The sequence below is a fragment of the Antedon mediterranea genome, chromosome 3 (genome assembly GCF_964355755.1).
Source record: "Antedon mediterranea chromosome 3, ecAntMedi1.1, whole genome shotgun sequence".
NCBI lineage: Eukaryota > Metazoa > Echinodermata > Crinoidea > Comatulida > Antedonidae > Antedon > Antedon mediterranea.
In genome coordinates this window covers 30,135,648-30,157,681 of record NC_092672.1, presented here as the reverse complement: position 1 = coordinate 30,157,681, position 22,034 = coordinate 30,135,648, and the positions used below count along the sequence as shown (strand labels likewise).

At 34.0% G+C, this 22,034-nt stretch overlaps 1 protein-coding gene across 1 annotated transcript; it reads right to left on the bottom strand.

Annotated features, from left to right (window-relative positions):
• Nucleotides 1-27: 27 nt before the first annotated feature.
• LOC140045178 (mesenchyme-specific cell surface glycoprotein-like) lies at nucleotides 28-21,771 on the bottom strand. The gene is made up of 12 exons (XM_072089979.1): nucleotides 21,591-21,771; nucleotides 17,545-17,732; nucleotides 6,383-6,607; nucleotides 5,577-5,778; nucleotides 5,107-5,248; nucleotides 4,745-4,859; nucleotides 4,183-4,365; nucleotides 3,713-3,778; nucleotides 3,181-3,437; nucleotides 2,410-2,624; nucleotides 1,813-1,910; nucleotides 28-1,690 (listed from the first exon to the last, which is right to left on the bottom strand). Exons 2-12 carry the CDS (start codon nucleotides 17,729-17,731, stop codon nucleotides 1,599-1,601), a joined length of 1,782 nt encoding a protein of 593 aa, XP_071946080.1. The 5' UTR covers nucleotide 17,732; nucleotides 21,591-21,771; the 3' UTR covers nucleotides 28-1,598.
• Nucleotides 21,772-22,034: the final 263 nt, after the last annotated feature.

Genomic DNA, 22,034 nt, shown 5'->3' with positions numbered 1-22,034 from the left:
ATTTGCTTTACTATATAGTAGATATAGTTATATAATATTATAGAATCTCAAAAGTGATATATATATATATATATCTGTACATAATAATAATAATAATAATTTTTGTTTATTAAAATATTAAAATCAAATAATATTTGGAATGTTTATGGAATCCTCAGTACAGTGTCTACTAGCATTTGATTTGGTTTCAATTTTTACACCCATGTTTTTAAACCAGACTTTAGTCGTAGTTCGAACTAACATTCAGTTTAAGAATACGAACGTTTAGGGTCACCCTCCGCTCTTTTGACCATCAAAATAAAATTAAGTCATTATTTATTATAACATATATTTCATTTTTGAATCGCTATTGATTAAAAAATATTTCATCCGCCTCTTTCTCTAAAATCCTGGATCTTCCCCTAGCTCCAAGTGGAAGAATTGTTTAAAAACAAACAATTAATGTTCACACCTTGATTTTTAAATCGTTCAAAAATAATCTTGATTGGAGAATTTAGTATGACACTCCATGTGTGCCAAAATGGGTTTCCTTTAACAAATATTAAGCCTACAGTATCTCATAGACTAATACTAACATGCTTTTAGTGCTTTTAAAAAGGATCAAAATAATTTGCTCTCATTGTTAAATTTGTGAAATCCTGAAGATTGGAAAATTTGGAGAATGTAGTATGGCACTCCATGTGTGTCAAAATAGTTTTCCTTTAACAAATACTATAACTACCGCATAGACTAATTATTTATTAACATGCTTTTATTGTTTTTAAAAAGGATAAAAATAATTTTCTCTCATTATTCCACTCATCCTCAATGTGAAATTCTAAAGATTTTTCTATTAGAACTGTACTGTATCATAACACTCTAATTCTCTGTCTACACTATCAAACTAGTTTGACAAAAAAAAGTGTGATGTGCCCAAATATGGTAGTGATATGACATCATCATGTCCATATATGGGCACATCACATTTTTTGTCACATATGTTTGATAGCATAGACAGAGGTTTATAATTGGATGATACCTATTTTCTCATTCATTGAGCAAACCACCTCCCTTTAATTACCATTTACCCTGTTAATATGTCTTGATGTGCCCATATATACCCATGATGTCATATTACTACCATATTTGGGCATATCACTACCATATTTGGCCACATCATTATCCCCATTCCTTATTCTTATACCCTTCGATTTACCCTGTTTAAAAGTATTTAAATACATAGCATACCTATTTGTATGCTTTGGTTAATTACATTCTTAAGCTCTGTCTACACTATCAAACTTTATGTGACAACAAAAAAGCCCATATATAGACGTGATGATGTCATATCACTACCATATTTGGACATATCACTACCATGTTTGGGCACATCACACTATTTTTGTCAAAATAGTTTGATAGTGTAGATAGAGCTTTAGTCAAGTACTACTAATTGTTTATCAGGCTATTGCAACTGAAATAGGCTTACATGAGATAATTTGTAATTGGCAGCTAGGCCCCTGTTTGGCAATTCAACCCCTCCGTTTGGCATAACCTGGTGCCACCAACTGTATTTTACACCCTTTACAGTACAATTAACTCTGAACTTGAATACAAGTTTATAATTGGCTTTGTATTAACATTGACAGAATCGTCATTCCAATCAAAAGCCACGCTGATGTTTGATACGTTGATGTACCTCCATTAATACCTATATTTAAAAATAAATAAAAACATATCAAACAATTGGAAGTTAAAGTATTATCCAAATTTTTTTAAAAATTATATTGCTTTTAAAACAATAAAATGTAACAAAATATTTTGAGAATATACCTTGGTCAACGATTTCATAAAGTGACACAGTTCCACTGACTGTTCCTGTAACTAATAAAGATGGTTTGCCAGTTGGACTATCTTCAGCTGAAATAAATCTATGTAAAAAAATGAAAAATTAAGATTAAATTTCCAATATGAGGCAATGCAGAGGATTTGCTCTACGTCGAAGCCCTTGCGTATCATACGTTGGTTGTAGTGGTTATACATCTATTCCTCTAATGAATGAAAAATGTCCCCTGAAGCTTGGTTCCCACTAGAACGTAACGCAAGGACGTAAACGCAACGCAAGCGTTTTAACCAATGACAAGCGAAGTTATAGACAGTTAGCAATCACAAGCGAATAAGCCATCGCTTGTGATTGGTCAATTCACTTGCGTTGCGTTACGTTCTTGCGTTGCGTCGCTAGTGGGAACCACGCTTTAAGGTGTCCTAAAGAAGAGAGGCTTCTATACTACTGTATTAGAGCAGGGAGTTGTAACTCCCTGATTAGAGCGAATGATATCATTCAAATGGCAATATGATATGCTGTCTGAAGCTCGGTTCCCACTAACAGGAAACTTAATGACTCAAAATTATTAAAGCGCGAACTCAAACCTTAATCCTTCTGGGTCTAAATCCCCGGCATGTCGGCTGTCGTAAATTGACTTAAAACTTGCATCTATGTTGCCGGCTCTATAGAGAGACTCAAATTGTGGTTGAAGACTAGAATCCATGCTGTAGATAGCAATGCTAGATGAACCTTCCACACCAATGAAGAATAGCTTCTTGCCGTCTATATCTCCGATGACTATAGACTCGCACTCGGGTCCCTTTAAAACATAAATTTTATATTTATTTTCTTGATATTGTTTAACACAAGGGTTAAAAAGGAATACTAGAGGAAGGAAGCATTGTGATGTGGTGGTAGAAGCGACTATCATAATTTCCGAACTTGGCGTTGTCTCGGAATCTATCACAACCAAAATATTAGCGCCACTACACGATCTTTTATCACAACCGTTTCGATTGTTTTTCGTATACGCAGTTGTTCATTACGATTAATGTTGGTAGTGTTGGTCGTATAATTGAAACTACAAACAATTAATCGGCATTTTTAGCGAACAGAGAACATGGCGTAGTCAACAACATTTTATATAGTGCCGCTACACGATCTTATATCAGAACTGTCTTCGATTGTAGTCTTCTATTTCTAGTAACAGTCCTTTGATCTTATGTCTGGCTGCGACAAATACCACAACAGTACAACCTACGGTCTACGCATATATTGAACCTGTTGTGTAATATAGCTTGCGAAAGCCCTTCCAATGTCTCCGCATGCGCACAATGAATCACCATGACATAACTAGTCGACAGCTCCTTACTTACCGTATCATCAGACTTCATATCTTTAAGATGCGATGGCTTTATGATGTCATAGACGGCAGCAGAGTCTGGCGAAGAGTCCGCGTTGAAGACGTCCGCTAAAAGCTCCGCGTGTTTTCTTTCCAGCTCGTCACCACTATCATAAACTCGGCTCATATCTTTGACTCGGACAATCGACCAGCCCCGTCCACCGTAAAAATGAAGCTTTTCAATTTTTCCTAGTTGGTCGAGACCGTCAACTCGGCTAAATTGGAGACGACCTAACAAACGATAAAATACATAACATACTTCTAATGTCCCCGCATGCGCACAATGAATAACCATGAATTGGGTATTATACTATAACAAAATCACTGTTAGCAAAATTCATCAAGACTGTACAATGAGTAGGTGCAAATAGACCTCACTGAGATTGTCAGTGTATTTGACAGAACACTCGATTTATCACAATTAAATCACATCAAACGAGTTTCTTATTCCTCGGTTCGAAGATTCAACTTCACATTTACAGACAAACTATGTTTTTGTTGCTTACCGAGTTTGTTGTTATCTAGCAAAGCATCTCGAACATCTTGAGATATACCATCAGCCAATAAACTCTCTGAAATTAAGAAAAAAAAAAGGGATAATAAAAATGATATAAAATATAATCAGAATTTAAATTACGAGAATAGATTGATATTAAAATAAAGTTTAGCAAAATATATCAGGGAAAATATTATTCGGAGAGAGAGTGCTCACTAATTGATATTTTGTAAATGGGAAATGATAACTTCAAAATGGTAGGCGCTATCGTGCTAATGCAAACAAAGCAAGTACACTGACGACTTGGCAGAATTCTATTTTGCCAAGTATAATACATCCCCGTTTATATCATAGTTACCAAAAGCCAAAATTGTAATGTTCTGGTGTTTTATAATTTTTATTCTCTATCGTAGAAAACAAAACGACCTTTCACAGGTGCGCTCGAAACACTATTAAATTGTGTAAATCGTACCAACTTACCCGCTAGTATCATATTTCCACGTATAGATTCCGTCCAGGTTGCGTTATTCGCTGACGTTTCGTAATCGACAACTTTGCCTTCGTTAACCATTGCTAAATATTCTTCTCCATCATTCATTTGAAAATACATGGCAACGTCTGGTTGATACAAGCTGAATAGCGGCCAGGACCGCAAATTAATTTCTGAAATTAATAAAGTAATGTTTATTGTCGAATATTATTATGTTGTGGCTATAATAACTATAGATTTGTCTTATATATTACGAGAGTTAGGTGGTTCGTGTAAACGCAACGTAAAATGTAATATAATACTTGCTGCCCATGATTATACCAAGGCAATCTAACAACAGGACACTGAGCTCGCCTCGCCAGGAACTCGTTAGTCTTTTGATCTTATGTCTGGCTTCGGCAAATACCAACAGTACTCTACTATGTACATATTCTTCGCGGCGCGCGGTGGAACTGATCGTGTCGCAGCCACGGATAAATCCTTTGATCTCTGGATTTCAGTATCCTGATGTTAGATTGCCTTCATTATAACAATAAACTCAAAATATCTTACCTAAGTCTGTGTCGCTTGAGTCAAATTGAAGTTGACTCCAATCTTTTTGCCCCATGGGATAAATCTCGACAACTTCACCAAGCGCTATGTCGATGACTGCTATGGCGTTGTTTTCCTATAAATTCAAATTCAAATTGGAAAGTTACATTTGACAAAATGTTATGTTCACACTAGACGATTTTTGTCTGAATACGAGCTCGTGTAGTATACGTATGAAACGCAAAATGTGCAAAAATAATTTTATAATAGCGTACGCCATTGTGTCAATGACGTCGGCAACGTCACTCACTACGCCTCAAAGTCTATATTCTCGTTCAAATCCAGATCTTATGACCAAAAAGCGGTTTAACGTGCAGTCTTACCTGTAATGTGACATAAGCGAGACTCTCGTCTGAATTCAGTGTTATATATTCTGGCTCCATGCTTTGTGAGAATGTTGTTGTGCCAGAACTGAGGGCGCCTTTGTATGGTATACGAACACCTTTAGATTCGTATTCAGCACTCCTGGAAATAAGAAACTCCGTTCAATAATTATTGTACAATTTATGATGAAAGATATTCATTTCTTAATTTACGTTGTACTTTCGCGTTCTCTACCTAGTTCTTTCCGTCGTCCTTATTCTCCGTGTCGTCGTATGTTTTATTGCTCTTTGTGCATTTCGGTCGTCGATGTCATCATCGTCTTAAGCATGGTTCCCATAGGACGCAACGCAATGACGTAAGAGAAACGCAAGTGAGTTCACAAATCAAAAGCGGTGTAGGCCTATTTTTTATCTTTTTAAAAATATTGAGTCAAAACTCCGTCTGGAACCCAGACTACTATAATACCTACTCGGAATCAAATTCGTTGAAGTTAACTGTTTTTTTATCTGGTGTTTGCGAAAGATCGTTGGTTGGAAAACGGAGTATCGTTATTGTGCCCTCTGGGTCTACAATAGTTGTACCATCGGCACTCTCATCGGCACCTCCTTCGTTGGCCACGAGTAATGTTCGGCAATTTTCGGTGAACGTAAGCATCGATGGTTCAGGCCCAACTGTAAACATAAATTATTAAATCCATCATTTTAAGGAACTTTGATTATTAATGATGCAAGATAGATCTCAACAAAATTGTTTATGTTTAGTCTACTTTCGTTTTCAGAAATTGTATAGGTCCTGGATTATCAAACTGCAAGTCGAAATAGTGCCGTTTTCAGACGTGAAATTAAGCTTTATTTTATCAAATCATTTCTCTTTATCTCAATGTAATGTCTCAATGCAATGTTATCTATGACTTTTTGCTATGACAGATTTGCATATCAATGTCTACTAACACTTCATTTACATAAACAAAAACATGAATACCAATTTTGTTAGTATGGTACCGTTAAACTTACCATAATCCTTTAGTCATACTAATGCAATCTAACAACAAAATGCTGAGCTCTGGGTATCAAAGGGTTTATCTGTGGCTGCGACACGACCAGTCTCACGTCCGTTGACAAACGCCGCGCGCGCCGCAGAAAATATAGTACAGTACTGTTGGAATTTATTGCAGAAATTAGATCAAAGGACTGTTTTTGCAAGACGAGCTCAGTGTCGTGTTGTTAGATTGCTTTGATCTTCATATTATTATGTAAAGGATTTCTTAGAACTAACCTTCTACATCGTTATACTGTTCAATAATAAGCTGAGAGGCAAGAGAGAGACTAAATATTGCAACGTTCCCTGGTTCTGACGGATTGTCTGAAGAAGCCTTCATAGCAACGGCTGCATATTCATTGCATAACTCAATGTGGGTACCTTTACCAGTTAGTGTTGTTGTGTATATTATCGACGCCTTCGGTGGTGTGGAGAAATCAACAACTTGGAAAAGTTTGTCGCCTACAAAAGTACAATGTGTAGCAATGTAATATTTATACAAATTTAATACTTAAAATGCAGGCAAACACTAGTTTAATAAAAAGGGGGTGGGGGGATACATTCAGAGAACACCCATTCAGGGGACACCCCTAACAGAGGGACACTTTCCAGCGAAACGAACGATGAAACAATATCTTGTAACCATTTGTAACTCTCTTTAGGGGACATACTTACTCAGGTGACAGACACACCTGTGGACACGTTCCTCCTGTGAAACGAATGAAGGGTATACAAGTTTCAACACTGCGGCAGATCACTATGTAAGGATAGCATTAAAGGCCAATTTATAGAATCTATGTTTTTCCTTAAGCGTGGTTCCCACTAGCGACGCAACACAAGGACGTAACGCAACGCAAGTGAATTGACCAATCACAAGCGATGGCTTATTCGCTTGTGATTGCTAACTGTTTATAACTTCGCTTGTCATTGGTTAAAACGCTTGCGTTGCGTTTACGTCCTTGCGTTACGTTCTAGTGGGAACCAAGCTTATGACCAATTACTGTACACACAACGCGGAGCAGACGGGCGGTTTCCGCTGGACAGATACAGATTTGAAGTGGGACAAGCTACGCGCGTTTCAGCTTACCGTTACCGCTCATTTGTGTAAATTGGTCTTTATAAACGAAGATTTATCCCGAAGGTGTTCAAGTCCACTAACCAAGATATTTATTTCTTGTTTTTTTTGTCTTTATATGGAAAATTAGTTGCAGCCTCGACTTGTTCTTTATTTATAGAGAGTATATATTTCTCCGTATGTTTAGATTCTTTCACTTGATGGAAAAGATACCCCAGTAATGCACAGGTTCAATAGCCTTGAAAGCATCATCGTATACAATTGATAAACGAGGTATTGAAATCAATGGTTTTATTTACTACCAATGAGGTACAAAGAGTTACAAATCAACGGTATTATTTACTGCATGTTATTACTACGGGGGTTGTAAATCTTCAAATTATCAACAAACGGACCCATTTCAGAGATAATCGAAGAGGACGTTCATCTTACTGCTTAGTCCCTTTAAGCTTGGTTCCCACTTACGTAACGAACTAGGCACAACGCATGTAAGTTGACCAATCACAATCACAAAAGTCAGTTCGAATGACTCTTCGCGTCATGATTGGTCAAATTATTAAATGATTGGTTCCCACTTGGAGCCAACCTAACAACGTAGGCGCAACGTAAAGTGAGTTTACCAATCACAAAGCTGAACGTGTAATAGAACCTTTTTAATCTAAGAACAAGCAAGTAAACAAAAAGAAAACATATTCATGTTTCCAAACCGATTGAAGAATCGCGAAAAACTCGTTGAGGTTAGGCGTCTCCTAATCATACGCAACTAATGTCAGTTGTACCGTTAAGAATGATGGATTCGAATCTCGTTAGTAATGTGACTTGAAAGTTTGAATGTTCGCCACAAATGACTTTTACCTTTCACTTGTTATTTTACCATTGAAATATGTCATCCTCGTAAACGAAGAACATTACAATGAGACATTAAAGGTTGGTTTCCATTGGATGCAACGCAAAGAAAAACGTGACCACCGTAAAGCTTAGTAGTTTCCACAAGAACGCATTTTCTCTTGTGAGATTGGTCAACTCACACGCATAGTTACGTTGCGTTTTATGCATTTAGTAATTTAACTGACACATAGTAAACCTTTTGAGAGCGAGAAACTGGTGCCTGCTGTTGCCTGCATCTATTCAAATTTCTAGACTGCCTTTTTGAATGAACTAGCCTTTGAAATCGGATTTAAGATTGAAGAAGCCGATTAATTGTTCATGAAAATTCTCCCCATTCATTATTTGTATAATTATTATAACATTAGTAATTCTACATTGTCCCTTGATATGCTTTATGTTGTAGTGTTTAGTGTTCTAACTACAGACGGGCATTTTGTTTACAACCCAAGAGAGATAATATACAAAGAAAACTACACACTTTATTGCCGGCGGTAAATGGAAAACGATTAAGCCATATGCAATTCATTTTCAGATGCGATATACTGTATACCTATTTGCTTATAATTCTGCAAACTTTCTCACCGCCTACATGCGTTTTAAGTTCGTCCGTGCAGCTCTTACGATCAGTGATGAGGGATGAGTGTAAACTAGCATCGGCCTGGCGATCGTCCATAGGTGAAATTTTATTTCTACGGGTCAAATACATCACTCAAATAGCTAGTATTTCACACATAGTAAAGTTTGACAGGCAGATACTTGTTTGATTATTTTGCTTTATAACTATAAGCATTGGAGAAATAATCTACAGCAGATAACATTTAAATATTTATGTGAGTCTCTAACAGGAAAATGGATCTTTCGAACTTTTGATCTTATGAGAGAAATAAGTTGCAATCAAAAACAGGTTTTTCTTCTTCTTTCTTCTCTTGTTTTGTGTAATCTTAAGCCTATATATGGTAGTGCTATGCTTAAATATGGTAGTGATATGACATCATCATGTCCATATATGGGCACATCACATTTTTTTGACACATAAAGTTTGATAGTGTAGACAAAGCTTAGATAAAGATGTTGTTATATACTTTCAAATTCGTTTTAACGTTGCCGGATCGTTTGTTTGGAGAACTTAAAGGGCTCTTTATAAAAGTTATGAGTTTTTGTAAGCCTACCGACTTTTCAGAACATTATGTGTAGTTTTATGTGGGTTTTTACTATTAAAACTATCCCTTCTGTTTTGTTAAAGACAGGGATAAAATTTACTGGTTTACCCCATGAATGCAGGTGTCTTGTGTTGTTTAATAGTTTAAACTGTATTATTTCCAGCAGAACCTTATGTACATTTTATTCATCGGTAACACGCTACCCCTTCTTTGCTTGATTTTTTCCCACCTCATTTTTCCATCATGTCCATGACTTGCCTTCTCCAGCTTTTTAGGCCACTTTTTAAATTTTTTGTTTAAACTTTTTTATTTATTCTATTTATTTTCTTTTCTTTTAGTTATTTTCTGAAGTCGTACTTTGCTTAAAAACGTATTATTATGTCTATAACTTATAATAAATAAATAAAAGTAAAATGAATGAATTAATTACAAGAGTATTGTTTTGCCGATATTATTGTCATTATTGTTATTATTGTTTTAAGATGCTTGCTTTTTGTATCATGAATGGTTTATACAAACAGTTATCTTTTTATGGTTTGTCTGACCACAGCATGTTTACCAAAGTATCATCATTCAACACTGGGGACAAATGAAACATTTTAAATTCCATCATGTTCATTAAAACGTCATTTTATCCGTCACATGTTCTTAGTACAGTTATAAAAACATTTACGATTATCAGTAGGCCTATTCAACAATTTGCGACAACCACGACAAAAACATCCGTGATTTTTATTGTCAATAATTCGTTTTACTCCACGACTGCATAAAATATAACGACTTTTACCCTGCAATGCTCAGTAAAATACCATGCCATCAATTATTTAACTTTAGTGTTTTAATTATTTAAATTGCCAACAATCCAAGAGTACGTGCGCGTCTAAAGTCTATCAAATACAGATAAGTTTAAGCGCGCGGGTCCGAAGTCCAACTTTTGATTGAATGCTGTACTTGGCCGGCCGGCCGGCTGTACTAATTTCATATCAACTGTCCATTTGCTTTTTACAAAGACGTTTACTTCACTGCCGAAGGAAAGTAATTAAAAAACATTTAAATTGAGAATGAACAAATGAAATACCAAAATGGAAATGGTCGATTACGTTTTAGTTATCATTAATTTTGTCTTTAGAATGCGGATGCCCCATGGGTAGTAGTAAACAAACTTTATATTTTCTGTGAAAGTTTATTAGTATTATTGTAACAAAGTTTGATTATTGTAGAGGGCGGATGTTATACAGTATTTTGATTAATCGATATTTTTGCAAAGGTTTAATTTATTATTTCTCTGTAATAACATGCTTTATAAGGTAAACGTATTTCATAACGTGATTAAATGTTGTAATTGTAATTCATTGTAAAAGTATAGGCAATGCATTATAGGCAAATGTTATCGCAGAACGGGACTCACATGAGACCGTTTCATCATGGATAAAACAACAAATTAATTTTTAAAAAAGGTTCCCCTTTTCCTTATCAAAATTGAATCCAGAATAAAATATAAGGCCTAACTAACATTTCATTTGTGTTGTTAGAAGATTGTCTCGATTTGATTCGAACCGGTAACGTCATGTTTTATATGATTATGTGCGCGTATGTTTAAGATACCACCAACTTCAGGCCTATTAATGCATTTGAGTCAAACGGCCTCATACATTCAATTCATACCGTTATGCATTTCATATATCATAATTTGATAACAAAATGTAGATATATAGTCAACTTTCAGTTAATTGTCGGCGGTTGTTTTCAAATGAATGCAATTAGCCGGACTTTTTTTGTTGCTTGTCTAACATTTTCGTAAACACACTGACTTGCTCCTTAAACCACTGTCGTGCGTGCCGGATCATAAGGGGCCTAACATGTTTATGATACAACTTAAACACGTCGTATAAATTCTTAAGTTGGAAAGAAGATCCGCTCATAACATCTTCCACTGCATAGACGGACACAACCACCTGCCTCATACCTCAGGAAAAAAAATCATGGATTCATCACCGGGAACCTCCAAGGATGTGGAAAAAATGGAAGAGATTGTAAAAGAAATTGGAAAAGAGATTGAAGAAAAAAATAAGAAAACTTTTAAACAGAGACAAAAAGTGAATTTGTTGCTATGCACTCTTGGTGTTTTGCTGGTTATTCTGATGATCGTGGCTGTTAGTATGGCCGGACCTCTCAGACCAAAACCGTACGATAAAGGTAAGTTTTATCAAGAAGATTTTTTTTTTTTTTTTTTTTATTCAGTATATTACACAGAGGCGCCTTACAAGATGGAACCACCTTAGCTTCAAGGCGCCTCAGATTAACAAATACAATATTTTAAAACAACTAACAGAAACATCAATCAAATCTTCCAGAATTAACAAGAAATTGTTGTACATAATAAAATAATAAAGCATTTTCACTATTCGAAAGAAGATCGGAACCAAAAATTTAAATTTCACTTACAAATGTAAAATTAAATGTTAAAGAAAAATCCTTGGCTAAGATATCCTCAATAATTGAGTTAGCGCTTACAAGTAGAATATCTCTTTGTGTATTATAAAAACAAGAAGTTTTTAAGACATATTATTATATGATGCTTATAATTGTAGTTATACCATTACATTTTAACCAGTTTAGTTTGCTATTGAGTAGGTATCTTATAGGCTAGTATTCACATTCTAGTATTCAATCGTGCGTAACTCCTACATGCTGTCCAATTTACTCTCAATCATTTAGAAAGTTTATACACACACGTTCAGTAATGATTTTTATCCCCAAATTAAATCCTGTTTACTAATTAAGTTGAGTTAGATAATTCTTTATTGACAATTTAGCACAATTCATACTGTAAAAATGTCATTTTAATTTAAATGGCAAAAACGAATTTAGGAAGGTCTAATTTTTAATAAATCTCAACTGTCCAAAAAGCAAATCATTATATTTGAAGAGGAAGTTTTGTAAATTGATTTGAAATTAGATATATTTATATAATATTATGCGTTAGAAGTTTTTTGGATTACATCCCTTAGTGGAGGTTATCATTACCGTCAAAGAAACCGCACAGTTTGAAGCCTTTTGCTATTTAAAGAATAATTAAATTCAGTTCTAGCAGTGAAAATAAATATGTCCTCGTGGACGCACGCGTAAGAATGTAGGCCTATGTTAATGTGTCCGTTTTCTATTTCTCTTAGAAGAATCATCCGTAGATAACACAAAAATTACAATTAAATTGGAAGGAACGGACAAAGAAGTAAAGCCGACGCTACAGACAAATACAGGTAAAGAAGATTCTAGTTTTATATTTGATTATATAATTCATTCATTTGTTAAGATAAATAAACATTACGTAATAAAATCGAACACTATTAAAAAAATATGTTTAACGATGCTGAATATTTTTTAATCTTTTAAATTTATATTTGTATTTTTTAAGCGTATAGGCCTACCTATTATTTTTTTTTAAGTGTTGAAAAGTAGGAAAAGAATAAAAAAATCAAATTTTAAACATAAATGATTACAAAGTGGATGTTTTCTCGGCAGAAGGGGAACGGAGAAATTCACAATTCGTTGAAGTGCCAACAAAAAAGAACATTAAAAACAATGTTTGTCGGGCAAACGAATAACTAATTACATATAGAATAACATTGATATGACGGAGTATCATCACCTTATCAATACTGTTATCAATACTGTTGAAATGAATAATTGAATCGATTACATATTTATTGAATCCAATTGATTTTAATTGATTTTCGACACTGACCATTATTTTAATTGACCGACCAATGTTATTAATACCCACAATATTTATAATTTTCCCTGTTTTATTCTTTTAGATCACCCAGTAGTTGTCATTAGGCCTATAGATGGAGTTTCACGCACACCAAAATTGTCGCCATCAAACTAATTAATTGCAGAAATCATATAATGTACATTTAAAATAATAGTAATTTTTATAATAGAATAGAGAATTTACACATTTAAAACTGTATAAAGTGTAGAAAGTTTCATAATAAAAAAACTAAAGGAGACTATATATTGAGCCTCAACTTATTTGTACTGTAGGCCTAGCATTTTCTTACGAACGAATTTATAATGAAAAGGTTATTTGAACAGTCTTTCAACCGTTTGGTCATTTTTGTGCCAAGTACAATGTTCACGATGGAGGTCTTATATTAATAAAGCTTGGTTTCCACTAGGACGTTGCGATGGATGATGATCAATCGCGTCGTGATTGGTTAAATTACCGGCGTTTCGCTAAAGGCTCGTTTAGACAGACGCGGTAAGTAAATAGATAAAGTAAACATTTTTCTAAAGAAAACAAAATAAATTAGATTAGAAATATTTTTCTTCCTAGAACTAGAATAACCATACTCTCTTTTATGAAAATAAAATGGTAAAAATCCAATCAAATGACGTCATGTTGATCAGTGAAGAACATAGAGAAATAAGTTATTCACCACCATGGTAAAAGCAATAATATCGTTACGATGCAACGATTTTATTGTCCGTATTGATCATGACGTCATTATATCAGATTTGTAATTTTTTTTTTTTTTTTTATTGAAGACAGGTTATCCTTTAGTTCAAGGATGATAATTTTTAATAATAATTAATAATAATTGTTTGCGAAAGTAATTTAACACGTAATTTGGCACGAGCGAGTCATATGGCCTAGCGGTTAAGGCAGGGGCGCCGTTTACCGTACCTAAAGAGCCAATAACAACATCGGCAAGGGTTCGAGGCCGACTCGCTCCTAGTTCTGGTGGTGGAACAAGTCTTCTCGGATAAGGACTATAAACCGTAGGTCCAGTGTACACAGTTATAACCTGTGTGTACTTTAAAGAACCCAGTTCATTATTCGAAAAAGAGTAGGGGGTTACCCCGGTGAACTGGTTCACACAATAGCCCCTGTATCAGGGGGATTACCACCTATCTGATAGGACAGTGATTAATTCACTATTGGTAATCCTTGGCCACATTGCCTAAAGACATAAAATAAAAAATAAAATAAAATAAACAAATCACATGGATCAATCAAGTTGTCGCTTGTCATATTGGAGGAATACTGTATTTAAGCGAACGGTAACCTCGTGCTTGTCCCACGTAGAAGAATCTGTATCTATACTGAGAGGCTTTCCGCTCAACCGTCCACCGGCTCCGTGTAAATCATCATCATAGATGTCATAGATTCTATATTTTCTATTTTCCGCTTGCCGTTACCGATTCTACCGCTCTTCTGTAAATTTGCCTATAAAGGCCCATTTACGATCGACGATAAATAGATAAACATACATTTTTCTTGCATAAAACAAAATAAATTAGACATTTTTGTTCTAGAACTTATGATAATCATTCATGCTGTCTTTAAATCGTTGTATTGTCACGATATTATTACTCTTACCAATCATGACGTCATTTGATTGGATCTGTATTTTTTCATCAAAGGCAGCATAGATGGTTATCCTATAGTTCTAGGATGAAAACTTTTTAGATTTCCTTTGTTTCAGGTATGAAACATGTATGTAGCCTATTTATCGTCGATCGTTATCGCCCTAGTGTAAATTGGCCTTTATGCAATATTAACCCGACGTTACGAAGAGGTTGTTTGTCTCTTAACCACACCTGTAGATTCTTAATAAATGTGCAATTATTTGGACAACAAATCTTGTAGATGCTTCGGATATTATGAAAACAAACAGAATCCAGGAATTCGTTAAGTTGTTGCTAAGTGATGACACATGATGATGCAATTTGTCTTATTGGTACGGTCACCGGACCTTTTACTGCCACCAAGTTGCGTTCCGTATTTATTTTGATGATAGCATGACTGCATGATGAATTGACTGACATTTTATATTATTAGTAACGGACTGGGACTGTCTGTACACAAGATTTAGAGAGTACGCATAATACTCCGGTAAACACTAGTTGGCGGCGCTGTTAATAAGTACCGGTAACCCTTTTAAAAAATGAAGATGACACCTTTAATAGAAATAATACATATTTCAGAACTATAAATTATTATTAATAGTTTATTTATGGTGTAGAATTAGAATATCACAGCTCCTGCTGAATGTTTGGCTTTTTTCGTGGAACGGGAAAGACCTCCATCGGTCTGTCGGTCTGTCTGTCGGTCCGGTATCACTATGCGTTTTCAAATCATTCATTCATTCATTCTGCTTTTATTCAATATTTCTCTTTGCAGTATATATAAAATAAAACTGAATTGCGAGAGATTTACATATAAAATTGGTACAAGCTTTCAAACATCAACATTTACAACATTAAAAAGTTAAAAAGTTTAAAAAAAAAAATATTTTTAAAAAGGAGATATTACACATGGAAGAAACTGATGAAAGTACTTATTACTTATTATTATTATTATTATTGTTGTGTTTATTTTGGTTTATTAATTAGTCTACACAGTGCTGGGAAACATGAGTTGTTGAATCTTTTAGTATTGCCATATATTTCACTTTGCTTCTTAGCATTCCTAAGTATCCTGCCACACGTTTCGCCTCTCAATTTAGGAAGTGCGTTAGGGACGATTTTGTTAAGATTTTTAGCAAAATCAAGAAGAATATATCTTCTCTTCTTTGATCTAAAAATTTAAGATTAAGTAGTTTAATTGCTTGATCATAGGATGCATATTTTTGTCCGAGAATTATTCTACATGCGCGTTTCTGTGTATAGATTCAAGCTCCATGGATTGTGCTATGGTTAAGGCAGAGTGCCATACCGGACACGCATATTCAGTTACAGGTCGTATGTGGCTAATATACATTTGACGCAGATGGTTACAAGGCATTCCAAATCTTTTTAAACATGTCAACATAACAACATCGTGGATATGCATATTCCATTTCAGATCATTAGTGATCTGAACCCCAAGTAACTTTAAGCATTCAACATTGGTTATTTTTATATTATTTATCGTAAATGATTTAACAATGGGTTGAGATTTGGCAAAAGAAATGTTCATAAAGTTAGTTTTTTCAATATTAATTATCATATTATTGTCTTTGGTCCATTGTGATAGTTCGTTTAATTGATCTTGAACATTAGGCGGGGTTTTCTTGTTGTGAACTTCACATATTGTTTTATCGCTTTCTGACCTTATCTTGATATCAGTTTAATCTAGCTAAGTCAATTTTTCACAGTATATTCCTTATGGCCAGGAATCGATGTGGTTATGTTTTCACGGTGCGCAATAAAAAATTACGCGGTCTACGTACGATTTAACGAAATCACGTTTGTAATCATATCTTCACAACCATGAATCACAATTAAATAAATTTGGTACTCATAAATTTCAGGGCATAAATCATCATATGGCAATACAATTACGTGCGCAGCGCATGTAACGCATGCGTACGCGCGCTTAAAATTTTCAAAATTTATTTTCGATGAAATAAGAGTACGTTTCAGGCAATTTTAAGCGTTTACAAAATTGCCATGAGTCACAAAGCCACAAAGTTACGCGCGCACGCTCATTTAAAATTTTAAAATGCGCAAAATTCATTTTTAATCAACTTTCTACGCGTTTCTTGTCATTTTGAGCATGTCAAAAATTCCCATACGCGCGCAAATTTTTACGCGCGTGGTGCGTGCGTAGCGCATGTAACGCATGCGTACGCGCGCTTAAAATTTTCAAAATTTATTTTCGATGAAATAAGAGTACGTTTCAGGCAATTTTAAGCGTTTACAAAATTTCCATGAGTCACAAAGCCACAAAGTTAAGCGCGCACGCGCATTTAAAATTTTAAAATGCGTAAAATTCATTTTTAATCAACTTTCTACGCGTTTCTTGTCATTTTGAGCATGTCAAAAATTCCCATACGCGCGCAAATTTTTACGCGCGTGGTGCGCACGTATCGTTAAATACTTACTTTTTTTCGCGTGATTTATGTTTTTGCAGCCTTTTCTAATAATGTTACCATCTTTTAAACAATTTCGACTTAAAATTACGTCATACGAGCACGACGAATTGGATAATTTGCGCACGTTTTTGATGAAAAAGTTAAAAAATTCGTCAAAATTATGCCTTTTTAGTAGCGTGGACGTGACTATAGTTCACTATGTCGGTTGGTCTGTCTGTCGGTCTGTCTGTCGGTCTGTCTGTCGGTCCGGTATCATTATGCATTGTAGCATGCGACTTAATGGCTGTTGGCCTTGTTTTACTGAAGACTTAAGCTTAGAAGTAAGCTTTAAATGTGCCATGGCGTTTAGCCATATTATTATTTTTTTAAATATGGAACATATGTTATTGTAATTTAGCATTGTTGACTTACCCACTGTATAGACATATTTGGTATCTGGATCAAACGCACTAATTTCGGCAGCGCCTCGATCGAATCTAAATAGGTTCGGGAGATCGTAATGTAGGTACACTGTTGATATTGGGTTTAAGACGAAGGCACCGTCAACCAATGACGTAATGCATAATGTAGTTAGAAAATGTAAGATTAAGAACATCATTCTAGATCAGAAAAAAATATAAAAGGAACATTGGTTTATAATTATAATTATAATTGATTATTTATGATTAACCTTATTATTATTATTGGATTTCCCGACAATTATAGAGTTTACGTGTTCAAGATGCGCCACTCAATTACAATATAAGGTTGGTGAAATATGTCCATTATAGCTGTAGCTTTGTACAGGTGGTGGAAGGGGGATGTTCATAAAGGGAAATTGGGGTCACTGTTGTCCACAATAAAAGCTTTCTAGATTTTGTAATGGATTAATAAAATCAAAAGTAATTATGCTCATGCCCATTTTTGTTTGAGCATGCGAAGAATGGAATTTTATTTGAGCTGCAACATGGCACGTGAAAACGAAAGCTCTCATAATTTCAAAATGCGTATAAAGAAACAATTTTGTTGTAACTACATGACCACAAGTCACTGATGGCCACCTGATGCCTCATGTCGAAAGTTGCCTGCTTCCCACAATTGCTCAGTCAGGGAGCTAATAATGTCATCTGATGATCACCAACATGAAACTTCACACACCTCATTACTTGAAAGTTTCAAATCCTTTAGTACACAACGAAGACAGTGTATTATATATCGTTACACAATTATTTGTCGTAAAACACTACTGTTTGCAGACTAGTTCTTGATCAAAGTGCCAAGAGAGAGAGAGATAAGATCTGAGTAATAATATATAGGCCTATATAACTAGGCCTACTTGTGGTATAAACAATATAGGCCTAACAATAATATATCTCAAAACAATAAAAGAAGACACATGTTTTACCGATTGATTTCCTACAGGGAATTATTATCTCAATTGTTTAACAAAAGGTCATTGACCTTTTTGACTAAACTACTTTGTAGATGATAATGTCATTTCCGTTATGATAATAATAATATGATTTATTAATACAGTACACGGATACTTATTAAATCAATGTTACTGTGGTTGTTGTATGAAATCATTTCCACCATTGCCAAGGTCAGTCACTTCCACTTACACCATCATGCAGACAAATATAGATGTATTGCAATTAAGTTTTGTGAAAGGATTCTTCCCAGAATTGTGACAATTTATTTTTTGAATACACAATTTTCTCACACATTTAGGCCCAGTACAGTATACATTTTTAGTTGCGTGGACGTGACTCTATAGTTCACTATGTCGGTCGGTCGGTCTGTCGGTCTGTCTGTCGGTCCGGTATCACTATGCGTTTAGCACGCGACTTATGGCTGTTGGCCTTGTTTAAGATAGACCAACGTGTATAAAGAACAGTAGTTTCCCAAATAAACTGCAGTGTTATCAACAAATATGTCGCGTGTCACAGCTTTATTTTATTAATTTTTTAATTCTACCATATATAATCAAAATATATAATCAAAATTCATCTGTATCCTAATATCATAGAAGAGAAATTTGTTTTTGTTGATCCATTGGATAAAAAAAAAATTCTCTTCTAAAATTAAAATTGTTGTTAAAGGCCAGGTGCGGGCAAAAAATTTATATTGATCATACATTCCAATAATTATCGATCTATAGTTTCCCCTATGTTTCATAATTTTTGGTATTTTATTTGTGTTACACGAGCTTGTTGAAAATAAGCACTTTCTTATCAGTAGGGGGATAGTTCAAATTACACAGTAAAATCTCTATTCTATTGTACACAAATTTTGTAAATAGAGAGGCATTTTAAAAAGCTACGAAAAATAAACAGTGTGGTAAAAAATTTTATCAGATGACTAAGTATAGGTAATATAACTTGAATATTACATTTCTGGAATTTTTATTCAACTTCAAATTTTTATTTTCATGCTATAGCAAAAATTATCCACCGTATATCCACCATCTTTTTTCACCTTCTAGGGAGTCACAAGACATGTTATTACATTAGGTTAACTACCTAACTACTGAAAAAAGGTCTTCCTGGTTTTTATGGAAGAATTTTGCAAAATGTTGTATTTGGCCATATTAAGGAAAATTCATGTTTTTTCGTCTTGAAATTCATGCCTGTACCTGAGCTTTAAAACTGAAATAAGTTTCTTTTACAGTGTAACAGTTTAACTTTTTTTTCATATTTCTATGGTTTAAAGAAACAAATAGAATGAAGTTACATTTAGAAAAATATATATACTATTATTGTATATAGTGAATGAATAAATAGGCGAATGGCCTCAAATACAAAAATATATATACTATTATTGTATATAGTGAATGAATAAATAGGCGAATGGCCCCAAATACAAAAATATATATACTATTATTGTATATAGTGAATGAATAAATAGGCGAATGGCCCCAAATACAAACATATATATACTATTATTGTATATAGTGAATGAATAAATAGGCGAATGGCCTCAAATACAAAAATATATATTAGGTTTTGACTTGCAGACTGTTCTTATTGAAAAATCAACAAATTGTTGTTGAAATAAAACAACTATGTTTATACTTGTTTCTTTTTTTAAAAGTTTTGACATACAAATGTTTCTTAGTCTAAACTTTTGATTCTTACAAAAAACGATATGTTTATTTTTCCCATATTGTACAATTAGAAGCATAGTCGAGAGAGAGTTGGCCCACTGGGCGAATTTCTTTCAAAAAATATACACATAATTAAGCTCTAATCTTGGGCATGAAAATACAATAATTATATATCAGTACAAAAAGGTCTGTGACTTACAAACAAACTGTCTTAAGCACTCTGTTTACACTATCAAACTTTATGAGACAACAAAATGTGATGTGATCATATATGCACACGATGACATCATATCACTACAATATTTGGGCATATCACAACCATATTTGGAAACTTTTTTTAGTGCGATAGTGTAGACATGTCTTTAAAGTGCATTGACGAATAAAAAGATATGACTGGCTTAATAATTATAACCCCATGCCTGTTGCTTGTATAAATGCATTATAATCTATAATTTTAATTCCAGATGTAATGCAATGTTCTACTTTAGCTCAACGCATTAAGCCTATTTTCCACTAGGCGAATTTGTTCGCGCGAATCGAATCGCAATACGTGAAAAGACTAATATCAGAAGAAAAAACCCATATTATGCAGTTTGATCATGACAATCTATTTGCTTTGGTTATGATTAATGCATGAAGGACAAACTCTAAATGAAAAGAAATTATTCTTAAGTCAACATGATTTAATATTTAAAACTTGAATAATTTAATTTTCAATCGTTATGTTGATAAACAATATCTTCAATCATCTTCGAAAAGAAAAGAAGATATTTTGATTAAATAACTTGTACCAACACGTATTTCAATTTTCTCCAAGATAACAGTTCTTATGAGCAAATATTTCCATAAAAACACATGACCTCTCAATGCATTCTCTTTCTTCCAGTATTCATGCGAATAATGTAACATAAATCTATCTTAAATTATGTTGAAATATTCTACCAAAAGAATGCCTATATTTAAAACGTTATTCATTTTTTGAAAAAAATGGAGGAAAAAAAACATTATTTTGATTAGCTTATACCATAGAGAGAAATACTTATCCATGCTGTTGTTGAACTTGTAAAACTCTCTGCTTGTATCAACACACACATCCCAGCTTGCCCAGAGTAGCAGTGTGGGATAGAAAAATGCTTTTATGTTTCGTTTGTTTTATGTACGTAAGCTTAGCAATTATTATGAGGAAATAGTTAGTCTATGCAAACAATATTCGAAAAAAGCCTGTCCTAAATTCTCCCGAAAAGCTACCAAAGAAATTCCTAATATGCTATTCCATGGAGAAGAGTATTAATTATATCTATTAATATTAATATTAATATTAGTATTAATTATATCTATTCAATAAAAACAGTAATATGATATATATACTTACATGGATTAGTTCCAGTTTTAGCAGACGATGGATAAATTAGTTCACATAGACTTATGATATTATGCAGCAAAGATATTACATGAACTGTTTTTATAGTGCAATTGAGAAGCTGCAATTGACACTATTAAACCAAAGAACTTCCTGCAGCCGTCTGATTGGTTTCAGAACACCCTCTCTTCATGTCCGCTTCTTCCAACGTATCAACGTATACGTCACCAGTGATGTGATTTGCGTACCATTTTTATACGTCACCGGTGTTTGATGTGATTACTTGCTAGGTTCCAGAAGTCCGGATACCCGTGGACTTTCCTTGTCTAAGCTTTGGTTAGTGAAATATGGTGAAATCGATTTGTAGATGTAAATGTAACCTTGACAAAGTCTCAACTTTACTCTTCAATGAGAAATTAATAAAACAGGTTCCTTGTTATTGTAAAATCCGATGAA